Source organism: Camellia sinensis, chromosome 8 (genome assembly GCF_055761805.1).
Source record: "Camellia sinensis isolate YWXY chromosome 8, ASM5576180v1, whole genome shotgun sequence".
Lineage (NCBI taxonomy): Eukaryota > Viridiplantae > Streptophyta > Magnoliopsida > Ericales > Theaceae > Camellia > Camellia sinensis.
The window spans coordinates 67379698-67399875 of record NC_138968.1 but is presented as its reverse complement, the minus strand read 5'-3'; the positions used below and the strand labels follow the sequence as shown (position 1 = coordinate 67399875).

General features: G+C 36.2%; 1 protein-coding gene across 3 annotated transcripts; it reads left to right on the top strand.

Moving 5' to 3' along the window:
• Window positions 1-736: 736 nt before the first annotated feature.
• On the top strand, window positions 737-19907 carry LOC114266380 (OVARIAN TUMOR DOMAIN-containing deubiquitinating enzyme 9). 3 transcript variants are annotated; one of them, XM_082882810.1, is made up of 11 exons: window positions 737-856; window positions 2729-3100; window positions 3181-3287; window positions 8238-8311; window positions 10146-10200; window positions 11424-11498; window positions 11625-11698; window positions 11792-11840; window positions 15481-15565; window positions 17433-17489; window positions 19529-19907. In XM_082882810.1, the coding sequence occupies exons 2-11, from the start codon at window positions 2755-2757 to the stop codon at window positions 19576-19578; spliced, it is 972 nt and encodes a 323-aa protein (XP_082738936.1). In that variant the 5' UTR covers window positions 737-856; window positions 2729-2754; the 3' UTR covers window positions 19579-19907. The 3 variants fall into 3 exon arrangements, with proteins under 3 accessions (XP_082738936.1, XP_082738935.1, XP_082738937.1); XM_082882809.1 differs by having other exon boundaries at window positions 2723-3100; XM_082882811.1 differs by lacking the exon at window positions 2729-3100.
• Window positions 19908-20178: the final 271 nt, after the last annotated feature.

The following is a 20178-nucleotide window of genomic DNA, read 5'->3' as shown; positions in this document are numbered from 1 at the left end:
AACATTCTTACGAAAAGTATCTCCAAACGGGTGAGCGTTGTGGGTGGAGAAGTTATTGGTTGGGCTTGGCGTCACGGGGTGGCTGATGTTAGATGGTGTCCAACAATATTTTGATGTTCTGAAAAGTTAGTAAAATATTAGTTTTATGATTTTTTAATGGATTTTTTTTGTAAAAAAAATTAATTTTTTTGTTATTTTTTTTAATTAAAAAATTAAAAAATCAATTAAATTTTTTTTTTTTTTTTTTTTTGCAAGTCTCCAAACGTCCCATTATAATTGTGATTGGTAGAAAAAATTAACGTTGACAGATTTGTATTAGATGATTTGAGAAAAGTGAAGGTATAGCCATGTGCGTTGCGGGACCAATGTGGGTGTCGATTTTCACGATACTGGGGTCCACAGTTAACAGATTTTCAGAAATACACGCTTAAATAGACGGCAGTTTCTCGATTCCCGAGCCTCCAAAATCAAGGTTTCCAATTAAGAGGATAGAATATCTTAAATAAATGTATTTTTTAATTTTTTAGATCAAAATATTAAAAAAAAAGGATAATTATTTGGATTAATTTTTTAATTTTTTATAAGAAAATATGTATTAAAAAATTATATAAATTAATATGTAAAAAAAAATTAAGATTAAAAGTTATACAATCGTAATTTTTGACTTTTAATAAATAGTGATAGCTTTTTAATTTGTTAAGCAATTTTTAATTTTTTCTAACTCGTCAAACTTAACATAAAAAGTTGCTCGACCTTTACCTGGCGAGACGTTCTTCTTGTTCGTATTTATAAGCAACTTCTCTTTCTCAATACCGTGAACAGGTTCCCAACTCGTTTGTTCTTCCAATTTGTGAAGGTTTGTATTCCAACTTCGATCAACTAGAAAGATTGATATTTACATTTATATATTCACACACACACATATATATATGTATGTATCTCTGAGCATTTAATCATGTTAATGACTGTAAACTTGTATGCTTGATTTTGGGTTCTTGTTGAGTTGAACGACATGAGTCAGGGCTAGGGTTCTGTGATATACTTAAAAGAGCATTTTGATTTTCTGAAACATTATTATTGTGTTTGTTATTTCTTGGTGCTCAAGTTTGGAACAACTAGTTCGTGTTTGAATAAGAAATTTCAATGCTTTATTGTGTGATTTTTGGGTTTTTTTTTTTTTGTTGGAAAATGACAAATTAGAGGGTAGTAGGGTTTATTTACAATTTAATGGAAAGTTTACAATAGCAGTAAAAATATGTGCACAGAAAATACTATCTCGAAAAGTAATGTATAGTCCAGATTCAACTCATGGATTGTGGGCTCACATTTAGAATGAACCTTGACCATATAATGAAATTTCTTGATATATCTCTGTGCACAAATTCTGTATATGTAGCATTGCTTTTTCGAAAACTGCAGCAATAGTAGAAGAATGAGCAAAAATTACAAAGACATGAATTTTAAATTTGAAGGATAGAAATGCTCGTGCCTCTCAGCTCCCTCTGCAAACTTTAGCCGCCCCTCCCCCACCACTGCCCCATCTTTCCCCGCCCAAACCCAACCCCAACCCCAACCCCAACCCCTCCTCTACCCTCCCTATTCTCTCCCTCTTATTGCCGTTACCCCTGTTACTCCTTAACCCCTCCACCACTCCAACTCTTCCCTGCCCCAAATACGACTGCAACCCTTCCCAGCCCATCCCTTTCCATCCTCATCCCTTTGCCCATCGTTCTCCTCCTCTAGCCAATCCCGTCACTACCCAACCTCTTGCTCTGCCCCTGCAACCCCTTCCCAACCTACCCCACCCCACCCCACCCCTCCCCTCCCCTAGTCAACCCAAACCCTAGTCGTGCAACCACCCAAACCCCTCCAACATCTTGCTGTCAAGACACCACACCTCCTTATTCCCACTGTTGCAAAACGTGTGCAAGTCTTACTTGTGCTCTGTGTAAGTGTAACATGTGCACATGTGCAAGTTTTAACTGTGCTCGGTGAAAGTGCAAATTGTGTGACAACCCCACACCTATTCTTCCTTGCTGTTGCAAAATGTGTTCGGTGCAAGTGCTTGTGCATGGTACAAGTTTTAATTGTGCACAATGCAATTTATAATTGTACACAGTCTGCAATTGCGCCGGACACATTAACATTTACATTATGGATAGATAACACTTGCATCTTGCAAATATGATATTTTCACCATGCATGAGGTCGACTCCACGATGGGGAGGGGTTGGAAAGGTTTGGGTGGTTGTGGGGGCTAGGTTTTGGGTCGACTAGGTTGTTGTATGGGGTGGAGAGGGCTTGGGAGGCAGAGCTGCTAGGGGTGCTGACAGGGTTGGTGGTAGGGGTTGGGTGGTGGAGGAGAAGAGTGGGGGAAGGGATGGGGATGGTGGGGGAGGGGTTGAGGAGGGTCATAGTGCTGTTAGAGATGGAGGGAGAGCTATTGTGGTGGTGGAGGAGAAGGGCGAGGGAGTGGTTGGGGAGTGACGGCAGTGGTGGTGGTGGTGATGTTGAGTGAGAGAGGGTGGGGGAATGGTTAGGGGTGGGCGGGGAAGTATGGGGAAGTGGCGGGGGTGGAAGGAAGGGTTGAGGAGGGGTGTGGACGTGGTGGGGTGGTGGGAGGGCACTGGAGGAGCTGCTGGAATTTGCAAAGGGGGTTGAGAGAGACAAGGGCTTTTTTGTTGGAATAGGGGAATGCAAAATTAAAGCATGGTTGTTGTAGTTGCAGAGTCTTGTTGGAGATAATACAAGCAGATGATTATGTATGAGCAAGACCTTGGTGTTCTTCATTGGGGTCTCCCTATTCTAGATGTTTGTTGTATATCCACTCGTGGTTCTCCTGGTAGTAGTATTTATTATGACCAGGATTTATCTCGAGTTGAGTATGTCAATGAAGGCTATGGTGAGACAAAGCATGATGAAGTGGAGAATGATGAGATAATTGCACGGGCTTTTCAGGAAGAACTATCACTGCTTGCAGATGCAAAAGCATCTGGATGTTCATATGCGGGGGATAAAAATTTGCAAGCATCCATTCTTACTCAGGATTGGTTGGGTACTTCAAAGAGACATTATAGTTTAGGCACCATGGAAGAACCAGGTGGCCTTTGGTTTATTAATTAATTTGGACTCTTTCTTTTTCCCCTCAAATTTGTTTTCATAATCTTGTCACGTGTGTAGAGTGTGGTCATGATCTTGGAGACGGGTCATACTTACCTGAGATAGCAGATGAGTCTACTCTTGATGGTGATGTAGGCAAGAGGTTGAATCAGATGGTTCCTGTTGCTGTAAGTGTAGCTACTTTGGAGTTATATTCTTGCATTAAATGAAGGAAAATTCCTTTCAAATAATATATTCTGAAGTTCATTTGTTGCTTGTCTATTAGTGTATTTTTTGCATTTGTTTCTTGATCAGTCATGCCTTCAACTACTAGTTGTTGATAATCATGCTTTCTGTAAGGCTTCTTTCTATTGAAGATAGAAAGTAGCTCAATTAGATCAATTGATAGTGGTGTATAAGATGCTTTACGCACCTCATGCCATTATTCCCTTTAAAAGTTTTTCTAATTTGTGGTTGTTTTTTTGCATAAGATCATGCTTAATTTAATGTCTTTGCATTTAGAATACATTTTTTCCCTATTGAGTAATGCAATACAAACAAACAAATCTTACAAAAAATTTCTTACTTCTTGTTGTGGCACCTATCATATCATTGAAGTGGGTCCTATGGGTCTTGGTTCAGTTTCCAAAGGTTTATTATTTACACACGAGTTTGTAAAAAAAATTTGTAAGATTTGTTAGTTTGTATAGAACTTTCCATACCTATTATATCCATCCTTTATAAGCAAATTATACTTTATAGTTTTTCATAATTTACAATAAAGAATCACATTTTAGCTTTCTTGTGTCACGTGTTGTTGTTGGACCCACTTAAGTTTTTAGGATAATTAGTGTTCTAAAAATTTATGAAAAAGGAAAACAAAGTCTTTTTTCCACAGGTTGGAGGAAGAATCACAGGGGTAGATGAGAAAACGAGTTTGATCGAAATCCATTCTGTCACTGACTGCATTTGAAGTGGAAGCCCTATGCTCTCCCACCAGCAAGTGGCTAAATCAATTGGCGGCATTCTGCCTAACATAGAGAAACTTTTTTAAAAGGCATAGTTCAGTAAGAAGAAAATCCATTTCTGTGCCCCAATGGGCTTGCCCCCCTATTAGAGCAGGCAAAATATCTTGTGTTTAAATCTCACTACCTACTCGATAATTATAATACTTGCAAATGTTTGGCCTAATTATGATGAAGAGCTTGGAAACACCTAAGAGGGAATGTTGAAGTTACTCCTCTCTCTAATTGCTTAAACTTCTAGAAGTGTTGTCACGACTCCATTCCGCCCCTAGTAGAATGGTGCCGTGATGGCCAGTAATCCGAGATTACCAAAGGCCAACTTGCAAGAATTCACACACAATCAGAGTATATATATAGGGCTAACATGTGCGGAAGCAATAAATTTAGACTAATTAGTCCGTAAGAGTTGTGCATTAGTCAAATGAAGTGGCATACATCTTTACATAGCTTTACAACTTGGGTACAATAAAATGAAGTACAAAAATACATCTTGACCAAAAGGCTTCTCAAGCCATCATATACAAAACATAATGAATTACAAGCTAAGAAGCATGATCTTCAAGATGCTACAAAATGCGAATTCAAAACAAGTTGCAAGGCACATCTAGGCGTCACCGCCGTCCTGCTCATCACCTACATATATATAGAGAGGATGAGCTTGGATACTCAGTGAATGGTACAAGAAATAAAGGGTTTGCATGCATGATATCCGAAATCTTTAACAAAACAACACATAATCATAGCTTGTAACTAACAAGGGAGGAATCAAGTTCGTCTAACAAATTTTTCAAGTTTCATCAATCAAAGTCTTTCCAGGCTTTCAAGTTTCAAGGGGTGACATTAATAAGGGTTGTGCTACAAATGTTTATAGTCCCTTAGCACGTACGGACTTTCAAAGGTTGTGCTACAAATGCTTATAGTTCCCTAGCACGTACGGACTTTCAAAGGTTGTGCTACAAATGCTTATAGTCCCCTAACACGTACGGACTTTCAAAGGTTGTTATCCAAAACAAGACTAATACTTGATACACAAAATAGGGATAATCATTCATGCTTAACAAATACTTTTCAAAACAAAGCAAAGCTGTATCAAAACTTTATAACATAGCTTTATTAAAAATACCACTCACATAGTTCTTCAAACGTCGGGGTTACAGGCAAGGATCCAAGGCCTACCAGCACATAACAAATTCCATTAAATGCACTATCAAACAAGCTTTACATGAATGCAAATGATCTCGGCATTACTTCAAAACTAAGTCGAACCAAAACAAACACTGTTCCTCATCTCGAGAAAACATAATGGACACCATCCAGGTCTTGGCCGAGGTCCCACACCTCCCTTGCTAAGGTGTGGTCTCGATGGCCACATTCAAGGAAACGAAGTCGGGAAAATCTAGGTTCCCCTTTCTTTGAAGAACATGAACATGAAGAACATGGATGCAAAGATCATAACTTATCATTACAAAATCTAAGATTTCATGCTATGAATTCAAAAACATGGACCTGGGCACCTATACTCGAAGACTTTATGAAGACAAACAGAAAACATGAATCTTAATGCAAACTTTCGGATCAAACAAGACTTTTTCTTCAAGAACACACGAACACTATTTTCTCTTTCTAAAACCAACTTTAAATCAATGCATGGCGTGCAGAACAGGTTCGATCGTGCAATGCAGCTAGATGATCAATAAGAACAACAAGAGTAGTTTAAGATTCTAACCTTAAAACACGAATCAAACGGTTTGAACTCTAAGGATCAAGCTTGGAAATCTATTCCTCCTTCTCCCTCTTCTAGAGCTTCTCTCTCCTCAAGAACAAAGACATACAACAAATGATACATCTCTCTCTCTGCTGGCTGATTTAACACTCTTCGGACACGTGGCAACGGCTGGTTGGCTCTATTAAAAAAGGTGACTGAGTGAAAAGACAAGATCATGACAAAGTGTGTCCAACAAGCAAGATGGCAAGGGCACTCCGGCGAGTAACAATCTCGGCTAAGGACAGAGCTTCGGTAACTAAGGTGGAAATGACCTCGGCTAAGAAGGACAACACTTGACTAAGCTGTGCCACACCTTGGCCTAGATGTGCCACACCTCGGTCTAGGTCGTACCACTCCAGGACAAGATCACTTAGGTGCAAAGGTAACATCTCGGCCTAGGTGATGAACACCTCGGCCTAGATAATGACATCTCGGCCAATATGTCAGGGCGATGGTAGAGGTCAAACAAAGGGGTTCCAAGATAATTCTAGACTAAAGATGACCTCGGCTAAACTCACACCAAGCAAGGTACAAAACATGCAAGAAACACTTAAGCAAAACAAATTAAGGTTTGCAAAAATGCAACATATCAAGACAAGATCATGTAGTATATGCAAGCATGACTAGGGTAGAGTGAGGGTTGTTACAAGTGTAGAATCAATGTGGAGTTGGGAAAATTAATCCCAGGAGGGCAACTATTAATCACAACCTCGAAAATGTTTTCCGTAATCAACAACAATAAGATAATAAGAACTTTTTGAGCTAATATTAAATATAAAAACTTACATATTCATTAAAATGTAAACTTTTACTATTGACTCCAATGGGTTTTCATCTTTTTAAAGCTTTCCATGATTGTATCATTATCAATGCCATAAAAAATGTATCTCTCTCTCTCTCTCTGTCTATATATATATATATAAATGTATATATACAACCCAGCTATTGTTCAATCCATTGATCACCCATTTTGTTCTGCAACTGATTCTTCACAGTGGTCTGCAATTGAGTTTTTATTTGGCTAATTGCTCATTTGCTTGTGTTGAAAAGGGAGTTGAGAGAGGAAGGAAAAAGAAAAACAGAGAGAATGATTAAGGAAGACCGCCGACCATTGATGGAACTTGAAAAAGGCATTGATTGTGAAACTCTTGAAGTTGGAAATTTTACATTGAGAAGAAAGAAAATTGAGAGGCGTGATTTACAAGTATTATATAAAAAAAAAATATACAAAGGGGGTCATGTGCTCCCTTTGGCCCCTTGATAAATTCACTATTGTGAAGAATTATATTTTAGAAGGGACAAAATTCTTAATTAAGAGTTAGAGAGGTGACTCACTGCTGGTTTGTTAATTCTTTAGTGTTGGGATGAATGGACTGTGTCTAGAATCTTGGGATTTATTCAGTATGATTTGCTGCCCTTGTACTAAAGCACTTGTTTCAGGCTTGGTAGTCCATGCTTTTATCACTTCACCAAGCGGAAGTCCCTATTTTACATAATAATGATTTACTATAAATTTTAAATTTGGGAAACAAGGATAACTTTGTACACTAAATTTTGCAATTAAAATGATTTACTCTTCTATCTTTAATAATTTCATGCACAAATATTTTGACTTTCTTTCTAACTTGAACTATCCTCAATTTCATATAAGATTTTGTAGTGATGAGTTACTCACCTGACTGTGGAGAACAGTGATTTGACTAGTTTTATAGTATGAGTGAGAGCATCACATGGTATGTGACAGGCCTCAAGATTTGCCACCCATATTTTGGACCTATCAAAGAAGGCCCAAGTTGAGCCCAACAATCTGCACAGCAACATATTGGGCCCTGCAAGTTGCACAGCAGCACACATGCTATTAGGAGTTGTTCAGATTTGGATTAGTATGGAAGGCTATTCCAACTGAGGACAGCATTTCTTTAGCTGATGATAGGCAATTACTTGTGTGATATAGGGTGGCACACTATATCACGAAGATGTGATAACTTATTTTCTTCTAATAAGCTATTTGTCTTTATGCTGGTTTATATTGTAATTTGCAACAACCAAAGCTTGCCATATGTGTTGAGTCTGTCAACACATACTTTGTTTGGTAGGCCAAAGCTTCCAACTGAGGACAACTTATGTTCATTTGATGATACGCAATTACTTCTGTGATATAGGATAACACACTATATCACGGAGATGCATTGACTAATTTCCTTCTAATATGCAATTTGTCTTGATGCTGGTTTATATTGCAACAATAGAAGCTTGCTGTCTGTGTACTTCATTTAGTAGGCCACAGCCTTTAGTATCTAAACTGGATTGGAAGTGACATTTCTATACTTGTTATTGATTTTGTGCAGCATGTTCCTAAAATTAATGGATATATACCCTCGGTTGATGAAGAAACATCAGATCATCAAAGGCTGCTGGACAGGTTTTATATCACATTTTTCTCTTTATACTCTTCGTATTTTTATGTATATGGATGCTGTCTTTCTTTGTTTTTCCCCTGGGGGAGTAACTCTTTGTTTTGGGATTATGTTTTGAAGATATTTTGGCCTTTTTTCTTTACGCTCTTCATTTCCTTTTTTAAGCTAGCTTCAATATTTTAGCTTATTAGAATTATGCTTATCTTGGTTTATTTGTCTACCTTCAAAAAAGTACGTTATGTGGAACTTCTAATTTTGAGCCCGCATCTGCCTGCGTAGGCTGACTCTAGTTGTACTATATAGATGGTGAGAAACTTTGAAATGTTCTAAAACTTCTTGAAAATTGTACAAGTATGTATCTAGATAGAATTTTTTTTTTTGTCGAAATGTTAATTTGTGCATATGAATAATATATCTTGAATACTAGGTATGATTCAGTATGCAAAATATGTTATGTGAATACCACTACCATTTAACTAAAAATTCAGATTGATACATGAAGTCACTACCATAGATGTACGTTACATGTACTTACTCTATTCAACTATCTGTTGTTGCTACCAACCAGACTGCAGTGAGCTTGACTTCCATTTACTAGTGTTGCTTGCAGTCCTAGCTGGCTTTCCTTGCAGGACTTATATCCTCCCCCATTTCTCTGATTTCCAAAGAACAATCTAGCACTTATGTCTCTTCTCTTTATTCGGTGGATGCCTTCTGCCTCTTTCCAATTCTTAAATCACTGCTGTGACAACGTAAAAGAAGATGGTGACTAGTTTGGAAACCAATAGTCGACAATGAATTTATGATAAGCACAACAGACACAGCAATTGTGCTTATAGGAGGTTGGTAGTTTGGTGGTGATCGAATTATGGTTGATTGCACGTTTGATAGATATTTCGTCTGGATATTGAGGTCAGTAAAAGTCATATATCAGTCAGGATTGACAGTGATGGTAATCAGGTTAACAATTGGTTGTCAGACTTGCAGACTGTTGAAGTGGAAGAGATGAAGGTGGACTTAGGTGAGCAGAGAGGTTTCTTGACTTATGGCTTCAGTTTCAACTTTCAAAGGCTTTTGTGTAATCCTGTGTTCAGTAAGATGAAATCAAACTCTAATAGGTGCTTTCCTTGTCAGACATGGCAATTGGCAAGTTTGAACTCTGACATCTTTGGAGACCACCTTTGAAATCCGGGTTTCTACTGCTCTAGTTTTGTTAACATCTGACTAAGAATGAGTGTGCCAGCAGACCACTGCCGCTGGTAGAGATTTGGCTTCAATGATGGAGTTTATAAATTCATTGAAAGATGGCTGAATGAGAAAAAAACTTGTTGGTGACTTCAGGTAGTTGGGAGTTAGGATTATTTTTTTGTTAAGTTGAAGTGAGTTGATGACTTAAGAAGGTAGCAAAGTTGGTTGGTCTAACTATTTTAGTGGGGCCAAAGCTGTGAGTTTTAGTTCTAGGAGATATATTGATGCGTGTTTTATGAGATAGTCAATCTTTTTCTTTTCTTTGGGAGTCACTTTGCCAAACAAAGGTCTACCAATGATGAAGGAGGCCATCACAATGGGAACTCTTTTGGGGCACTTATCTAAACATCATTGTTTCTTATAGGGGAAAAAAAAAGAAAACCTTGTTTATGCATTGGCCACTGACAACCTTGCATGCATCTTTACGAATGATATCTGGAGAAACATTGCATATCTACTTCCTTTTCATCTCTCTGCATTTCTTCCTTGGTTACCTAAATGTTTTTGCTTTCCAGTTGCCTTTTATTTAATGCACATGAAATTGGTTCTAGTTTAGTATTTTTATTACTAGAAATATTTGATCTTTTTCAGATTGCATTTGTATGATTTGGTTGAGCTAAAGGTTCAAGGAGATGGTAACTGTCAAGTCAGTTCTTATCCTTCTTAATAATTTATTCATTTTTTTCCTGGTTAAATTATTTTAGATGAATCATAAATTATGTGCTCTATTATCTGTGTAATTATGCTTTATTTTGGTGAGATATGAAAGGATTGTAATATAAATATTGCAGTAACTTGAAAGTTTGAAAATCTGTTTTGGGTTATGATGTCTTATATTGCATTTCATTTCATTTTATGTATGCTTCATGAATATGTCCTACTAATTGCATTGCAGTAGCCTAAACAAGAAACTTTAGCATTTCTCAGTTTGTTCGACTCAATTTCTCACCTGATTTGTGTTCCATTGAGTTGATAGTCAGATAAATCTTTGAGTGGTAGCTGATTGTGCAAGAAGTTGCAACAAGCAATCAGGCTGATTACTGTTACTCATGTGCTTGACCTGTGTTCAATCCTAAGGAATACAAGAATTTATAGCTAGCAGCTACTGCTAGTAATAGATTTAGTTGGTATCTAATGTTAGACCCCGCATAAGTTAGTGTTCCTTTCTATTATTATTGTTATTTTGTTGGTAAGTGAGATTTTATTACCAAAAAGTAAAAGGATAAGGCTGAAAAGCACCGCCCCAAAGGGAAGATCAGGTTCCTTAGAACGTGGCTGACAAAGAAAACTTAGTTTAGCAAAGTATCTCTTACAGACCAAGAGACAATGCTAAAACAACAAACTTCTCATAACCTGAGAGGATAGGCAAAAAGACTAAGGGCGTTTACGCTTCTTATCTTGCCACTCCATCCCGTGTCCTTGCTTTGATGATGCTACCCCTTTTACTTGAAGTACATTGCATAAATTTTCTAGGGATTTACCATGGATTTCCTTCTAGCAAGCTTAAGGTTTTTGATCTTTTAAATCAAGGTTCACCTAGTTTTCTTCCTTATAAGTGGGAGAATTCACCTTGACAATATCATCATTACCAATTAAAGGCAATAAAGAGGTAACACTACCACTTAGGGATGCTTCATGACATGATTCAAGTACGTGAAACATGTTAGAATTGCAAACTGCATCATGCCTAGCCAAGTACACTTTGCTCTTATCACCAACATCACTATTAGCACTTTTGTTTTTATCTTTCTTCCTTGAGACCCTTTCCCACTCACTAGGGTTGGTTTCCCGCACTTCCACCTTCATCCTCCATTCTTGTTTTGGGGTGGTCCTTTCTATTATGTTCTCACTGCTTTCTTGTTTTTCCAGTTCCGTGCTTTGTCAGATCAAATTTATCGTACTACTGAGCACCACCAATTTGTAAGACAACAAGTTGTTGATCAGGTTGGTATATTTGATATTCAAAAGATAGTTATGACTTTTTGTCGTGTATTTGTTCTCTTGATTCCATTACATTCCATTTGACCTAAAATTTGGATGTTTCTGTTTGCAATGCATCAATTTCTTCAGCTCAAATTGCACCCAGAATTATATGAAGTTTATGTTCCAATGGCTTATGATGACTATTTGAAGAACATTAGCAAGTATGACAGCATTCTTCACTTGATCTTTTTGGCATCTATAATCTTTATAAACTTGGTCATGTTCATATATATTTTTGATGTAAATGATTATAGGTCTGGTGAGTGGGGTGATCATGTCACATTGCAGGCTGCTGCAGATGCGGTATTAGTTACTCTCTTTCTCTCATATGCACATTAGCATTATCTAGCCATTTGGAAAACATAGCTTAAACTGTTGTTCACAAATTTGTCTTTGCACTTTGTGTGGTCTTTCTCCTTCTCGAACAGTTCGTAGTTTTCCCTTTAATTGTATCCGTGAATTAATTTTATACCTTTCAGGAAGTTATGAAACTTATTGAACTGATGCACAAGCAAGAACAAGTTGATATTTTGTTGTTGTGATCATTAATAACTAACTGAAAATCAAACAATCTGAAATTTGGCCTTGATTGTGCAAGAACAAGTTGATATTTTGTTGTTGTGATCATTAATAACTAACTGAAAATCAAACAATCTGAAATTTGGCCTTGATTGTGCAAGAACAAGTTGATATTTTGTTGTTGTGATCATTAATAACTAACTGAAAATCAAACAATCTGAAATTTGGCCTTGTTGATCATGACCGCAACCTTAAGAATTTTCTTGTGAAATTATTTAATATTTCTTTATAAATTTTTTTTGTAATTTCAAGAGGTGTTGCATTGAGCCTCATAGTAGAAGCATGGTGATTAAGGCATGTGTCTATTATCACGGGACTACAAAAAGATGGGTGTTGCATGAGTGAGCCTTAATTAAGAGAATGAAGGGTTGTCCTACAATCATGGGTTGTTGAGATTGAAAGATTTCTCAATTGATATTTTGCCTTGGTTGAAAGTTTTGCAGTGATATTTCTTTAGCTAAAAGACTGTCATTTTGGCCAAATTGCAGAGTGTACGCCTGCCAACAATTTAGCTTAAGTTGACCAACTTAGAGTGATAGTCTATGAAGCATTGACACTCCAAAATAGGCTTCGTAGTAGTGTCAGACATGGCGGGAACATGCATGGGACACACCAACAAGTCCCCCCCCCCCCCCCCCCCCTTCTACTTTGGTGCTTTTGATGGATGTTGGATGTTCAATGTTTTTTTACTTTTTTCTTCGATTTAAATAATTAATAGATCATACAAAAAAAGGAAAAAAAAGAAAAGAAAGACATAAACGATAAGAGTTAACTGAAGAGTGAGTTTTTAATTTTTTATATATTAAATTAGTGTTTGTTTTTGTTAAGTTTGATTATTTGTGGATGTAATATTAATCTACATAGCAAATAAAAAATATGTATATATAAAAAATTTGTTGCCTTGTCCCGTTGTGTCTGTGTCCTCATTTCTTTAGATCATCATGTCCTGTGTCCATGTCCATATGACCGTGTCTGTGTCCGTGCTTCATACGTGATAGTCCTCCTATGCCATTGAGAGGTGCTTAGAATTTAAAGGCTTTAAGATCGGGAATAGTGTGAGACTTGAGTAAAAGTGGGACTACAATTGCATGAATACTGAAATTTATTTCCATGAGATCTGGGGGTGGTTGATCAAAGTCTATGGAAAGTATATTTGTCCCTAGAGTGTATTTTTTGTTAACTGGAAAAAGTTCCTTTTGAGTGTTTATTATTGTAATACACTTAATAGTGAAGGGATACAAGAGGACAATGAAAATGATGGCTAGTTAAGAATCGAATCAATTAGGATTTCTTCCAAGTGAGCTATAGTTGAACTGAGATGTCATGATGGATAATTGGCAATGTAAAAAAAGAGAGAATTTGTGCTGAATGCATAAATGAGGAGGAAAAGGTAGCATTAATTAATGATGGGTGTGGGCCTAGAATTTTACTCCCAGTGTGATACGTGTTACATATTTTATTTCTTGTGTATGAACCAATGTTTATAATATTACGTTGTAAGAGTAATGCTTGAAGTTCTTAAGAGTACACTGCTTTTTTCAATAGTTTATCCTGACATGGGCTTGGTAGAATACTCGGCATGGCATGACACAGGTATAGGTGTAAGACATCCCTTAGTCATGGCTACAGTACCCTTGTGTGGAACAATTTGAAGAAGAGAAGAAAAGAAAAAAAAAAAGAAAAAGGAAACTAAGAGCCATTTCATGTAGTTTAGTGTTAGAGAGCCAAAAGTGCATGTTCATGCAAGGTTTTGAAGTAATGGTTGTGGATGCCATTATAGTTGTAACTGTGGTGATGCAGACATGGTGTAATGGAACTTGCATAATGGACAGTGCTTCCAGAGTTGTGAACTTCTTTTCCTGCATAGCTTTGATATGCTTTTTCTTATTCTAGAATCACATATATTTGGATTTATAAAGTTTTTTTAATTTTTTTTGAGCAATTTATATACTTGATTTAATACATGTCATGGATTTATATTATGTTACTGCCAAAATTGTTGCAAGTAACTATTTGACTATAAATGAATTTAATCACTTAAAAAAAAATATTTAAAGTTACTCAATATAATTACTTGTTGGAATGGTGATATTTATTTTTCCAATTTTCTTAGTATTATTTATGGTATGCTTCATGAATTATACTTGAGGTATAATTCCTTATTGGTATAAAGAAACAATTTTGATAGAATATACACTGAATTTAAGAAGGGTATGAAAGAATTGAAAGAAAAAAAAAAGAAAAAAAAAAGAAAAGAAAAGGAAAAGACAGACGCCTAGAGAACAATGTGAAGAGAGAGAAAAAATAGGGAGAAAATATCAGGCATGTGACCATGTCAGATGGTATCCACTTTTTAATGATGTTATACTTATCACATTTTTTTTTTATCATATTTTGTTTATGGTATGATTTGATATACTTACGATGGTTGAATATTAATTTTATAAATAATTATATGACACATCAAACGATAAATAAAACATGCGATCATTGTAACATTATTGCCCACTTTTTGACCACATGCTTTGCAAATTGTAAAATATTATTAGGATGTTCAGGAGTTCTAGGCTAACCTACCGGCCATTATATATCATACACATGTAATGGAAGTTTTTGAAAGGTTAGGGTGTTCAAATAAATACCCTCAGCAGTGCATGGCACTGCCCCTGATCCTTCATAAGGATCCAGGTAGAGAGATTTTTCTGAACTCATGGGCTGTGACCCCCTTTCACCCATATCTACATGAGTTTTCCCTTGATTGACGACCAAGCAAGGCACATTATCTGGTTTTTTTGTGTGACAATGATCTATGATTGCACCAGTGAGAAGTATTTTCTTTAAGGTATTAGGGAGAAAAGGACGGTCCCAAAGGTTGTGGGTTTAGGCAGCGATACTTGATGGCCGTTGATTTACTTTAGATTTTGTGATAGCAAAATGCATTAAATTCCAGATACCCAGAATTTGCTGTTTAATTCAGCTTTATTGGATTAATTGAGTTGGAGGCATTTCATGCTTGCTTATTAAACTAAGCACACACATTAATGAGACTGTAAGTTTGGCCCCTTGTTAGTTTGAACTCCTGTGGACTTGGTGGACTGTGTCTCTTTACAAACACGTTAGTAATTTTCTTTATACACATATAGGCTGTTTGAAAATTTTCCGTTGTTTAATATTTTTCTAGGGGCCTTAGGCTTATCTGGCTTTATCTTTGACTCTTTACTAAATCTTATCTTACAAAGATATTTATTTATATAAGTTTGAAGGTCTTCATTTTTTTTTCTCTTAATTGCATGATATCATAATAATAGTGCTATGTAGTACTTATCCCATGCATGACTAATTCTTGGTTATAATTTTACTGCAGTATGGTATCAAGATATTTATCATAACGTCATTTAAGGATACTTGTTACATCGAGATTCTTCCACGCACTCAGAATTCGAAAAGAAGTAAGTGATAAGGCCTCTTTATTTTATTTATGAAAGTTGATGCACAATTGATCTCTCCAATAGTTATTGTATGCCAGTAATATCATGGGGAGGATCACTGTGATGTCATCCTACACTGTTTGGATAAACACACACACAAACATCAACAAACACACACAAAAGGGAAAAAAAAAAAAAGAAAAACGCAAGGAAGACCTAACAGTGATGAGAGAACAACATTTCACAAGTTTATATGCTATGATCACCATTTTTAATAACTTTGGAATTCTAATAGTGATTAAAAAAAATTGTTGAGTTATCCATTGTAGGATCCTAGTTGGTAGGGATCAGCAGAAATGAAACAGTATTACATGCAAAATGATGCACCCTAACTACATGTGGAATAGGGTATATTAAGTTAAATAAATAAAAATTATGCTATCAACGATGTTTCTCTAATTCATATGCTACTTTCTTTGTTTTAAATCGATATAAAATCTGTTGAAAATACTTCTACGTAATAGGTTAAATGAGTCTTCTTTAGATAATTCAACTTGCTCTTGATGCCTTTTTAATCATAGACTTGTCATCTTGGAACCTTATATTGGGAACTTCAGTTGATGCTTAATAATCAAGATGCTCCTGTGGTCTAAAAAAATTTCAGGACCCTAGTTGTGTGGATGCTTATGTAAATGGTTTCTTTTTGTACTGTGGGTGCATATGGATAAATTTGCAAAATTTCCCATTTACCTCATTTTTTGTTTGTTTGTTTAGGGAAGCATAATCGATGGTAAAACCAAAAGCTAAGATTTGGAAGTGTATAGAAATTCTCAGTTTTTTTAAGCTAATTGTTAAGTTGGCTTTAGGTTAAATTGGGAGGAGTTATATAAGGATAAGTGTTCGAATCTACAAGAAAAATATCATAACTTAAAAGGTCTTTTGGATATTGTTTGTTAATCGGGTTTCTATATACATAAATAATAATTGCTGCAGAAGCCAAAGAGAAACTAAACCATACTCCTCATGGTAGTGACTTTTTGAGGTCAGAAATCTGGTAGAAGTGGGTTAAATAGTAGCCGTCACACCCATGAGGACATATGCTTGAAGTCTCATATGTAGGTTAAAGAAATTTATTCTAATATGAAGCTCGTGACATTTCCAAGGATTCTAGGCCTTGTCAAAGAAAGTTATACTAGAGTAATGAAATTAAAGTGCCAATGACGTTTGAAGAGGATATTCATTTGGCATTGGGCTCTGTCCAAACAAGCTTTAAAATTACATATCTGTCCCAGTATATATGTTTGGTTATATCAGCAAAAGTTGACTTTAATGAGAACATTTTTGAACAAGAATCAGGAATAAGTCAAATTTTCCAACTGGTGTAATTATAAATAGAGAGTTATGGAATTACATATTGAGGAAAATATCACAACATAAAAGGTTTGCTAATGCAACTGTAAGAGTAAATTGTGCATTGTGACATTGTGCCCCAACTGAAACCTACATGGTGGCTAGTCTTGTTGCTTGAATTTCTCAGGATGCATTCCACAGAGTATTGGTGCTGACATGGTTCATTCTGCTATTGGTAGACTATATTTTTGTACTTACTCTATCCATTCAGTCTGACCATTCTGTACCACTTGCTTGGTTTGATGACTATTCTCTTTCATTTTCAAGTTGTTCTATGTAATTGCTATCTTTAGAATCGTATATCAGTTTCCACTCTATTATAACATTTATTTCATGTTTTTGGTTACCAATAGAATTGCTTTCCCTTTCTAACCACTAGTGGGATAGATATGAAGTCATTTTTCACTATTCATGTGTTACATTGTTTTACCATTGTTGAGATATGGCATAAAAGTTTCGTGATTTGTGTCATGTGCAGTTATTTTTTTGAGCTTCTGGGCAGAGGTACATTATAACTCCATTTATACAGAAGGAGGTAAGCATATGTCAATTCATGATACTACAACTGACCCATATGCTACATGGGATATGGTGGAAAAGTTGAGGATGATACTGCTGTAAACTCATTTCTTACAGAGCATGCATCAAAACAAGTTATTATGGAAAAGCATGAAAATAAGTTATCTGCTTCCTCACTCATTTGTTCCTTATGGAATTTCCCAATCCCATCTAGTGCCATTCACATTGCATTTAATGATTAATGCTGTGACGGCTAAGTTCTAACTATGCATATGATATGCATTTAAATTGCTTCTCACTATAACATTATTGGCCTGCTGAATCTGTTAGATCACTAGTTGTCCCAAAAGCTTAAGCTATTAGGAAATGGGCTAGCACTGTATATCAAGCTATCTAAAAGAATCATCCTCAAGCTCATACTAGTCTCTAAATTAGTACTTAATTAGCTTCTTCGTATTGCCTTCGAGGGATATTGAACCCAGGCGAGCTTGTGCCCTTGCAGTTACTTTCTCTCTTTGGTCTCATCAACCAGCTGAATGTGATTTGCACACAGTGTTTAGTAAGAATCTCAAATGATGTGCAGATAATAAAATTTGATTTTTGAGGGTCCTAAGCTGATTGGATCATGAGTAGGGAGACTGATATTGGGGCTAGTTGGTCATTGAAGGCAGTTGACAGAAAATGGGAGAGTTGACAAACATAATGTAATTTTTTTTTCCCCCTCTTGTTTTCCTGTTGGAACAGAGAAGATTATCATTCTTACAGATTTTTCTGAAAATTCAAGGTCTGATGGAACTTCAATACCCTTATTTTGTTTTATTTTATTATTTTTTTTATGACAGTGAACTCCAACCAACCTTCCTGTCATCTAGTACACGACCTTGTGAATAAACATTGGACACACACGCAAACATGCATAGCGGTTAAGCCTGAATGCTTTTTCATCTCATGAGAGTCGAACACGAGACCTTTGAGAATATACCCCATAGTGGAGCACCTGTTGGAATGTGTCCCACATCGCCAGGAGTTGCTCTATCTGTGCTAGTTATAAGCCTTCAGTTTTCCTCTTCTTAATACCTGGGTTTTAAGCAGAAGTGTGGGTTGGGCTTTTCAATTTGGTATCAAAGCTTGGTTGAGCCTGTGATTGGTGTGCTATTTGTCCGGCTACTGTATGTTGTGGTCTAGGAGGGTGTGTTGGAATGTGTCCCATATCGCTTGGAGTTGCCCTATCTTATAAGGTTCCAGTTTCCCTCTCCTTAATATCTGGATTTTAAGGAAAAGTGTGGGCTGGGCTTTTCAATTGCACCCATGTTCAACACCTTATTCGAATGTGCCATCTGATATAGTGCACTTGAGTACCCAACTCTTTATACAAGAACTTTTGAAGAATACCACCTGCGCTACTAGGATTTTGTTTATGTATTGGACGTGGTATTGAAGTAGTGCTGATGAATGCTGCTGGAAGAAGTCCATCAGTGAGACGAAGCACTTACATAAGACATAACGTGCAGCAGTGTTCCTGGACTCATATTTTTCATGATGTTTGTGATAAGTGGTTAACATTAGTTCAAAGATGGTGTTGGCATGCATGGGAATGTGTCGACAGACATGTTTTTTCTTAACTCATGGTTTCAGCATTGTGGAGTGGTGTCGAGCATAGTCATATTATTGTTGAAATGTGTCTCACATCGCCTAGAGTTGTCCCATCTATGCTACTTATAAGGCTTCAGTTTCCCTCTTCTTAATACCTGAATTTAAAGGAGAAGTGTAGGCTAGACTTTTCAATTATTATATGTGCATAATAGGTACACAATGGGAATTGACCTAGTAGATTGCGAGGCTGGTGTTTAGTTGAACTTGTTCTTGTTTGCTTTGTTCCTTTGTTAGTTTGTCCAGCTTACTTGGCCATCTAACATGTTCCTCAATTCTTTCACAATTGAATTGTTGATTTGTGTGCTAATACATTCTCTCTCCTGGTTTAGTTAGCATCTGTTGGTAAGTCTTACATTTCTGTTGACTTATATTTTTTTTCTTGATATGTTGCTTTATTTTTAGATCTCCCTCCATCAGAGATGAAGAAAAATGAGAGTTGGTGGATGCTTTGAAGTTAGAAGCTTCAGTCCGTTGACCTTTTACTGCTTTCTGGCTCCTCTTAGGAGGGATTTTGTTGGTTGGATAGGTAACCATTCCATTACTTATCAATGTCATTCATGAGAAAATGGCTGGCTGTTGCAGCAGCATGACAATATGCGTTGGCGGCCTTTGTACAAAACAATTTTCTTGTACTAAGACATCTAGTCGGCCTTTGGGATTGGCTTTTTAAGTGACATTTAGGTTAATTTTCTTTTGTTTTTAGTGAATTTTTAAATAAAGCTTGTGTAACTTCTTGTAGCCGTTTTATTTTCAATCAAAACACCTATTATTATTTTTATAATTTTACAAATTTTATTGACATATAATTCAAAATGTAATTTTTGTATAACTTTTTTGTTTTTAAATAATTTTCCATGACAGATAGGTTTAGCACCCAAAACATCAACAACGAACACATTTTGCCATCTGCTAACATCATTGGCTACATCTTCATGTGAGTGGGTGTTAGCAAAATTTTTGCAGAGTCACAATTGATAGACGATTTGGTTATAAACTATGCCAATCAATACAAATAAATTTTAACTAGTGGTTCAAAAAAAAACAATTGAGAG

Bases quoted from the DNA above. Each gene is read 5' to 3' on its own strand.
- LOC114266380 (XM_082882810.1), top strand. From the start codon at position 2,755: ATGATTATGTATGAGCAAGACCTTGGTGTTCTTCATTGGGGTCTCCCT. The intron at 11,499-11,624 runs GTTGGTATATTT...CAATTTCTTCAG, and splicing joins GACAACAAGTTGTTGATCAG to CTCAAATTGCACCCAGAATT. The intron at 15,566-17,432 runs GTAAGTGATAAG...TGTCATGTGCAG, and splicing joins CACTCAGAATTCGAAAAGAA to TTATTTTTTTGAGCTTCTGG.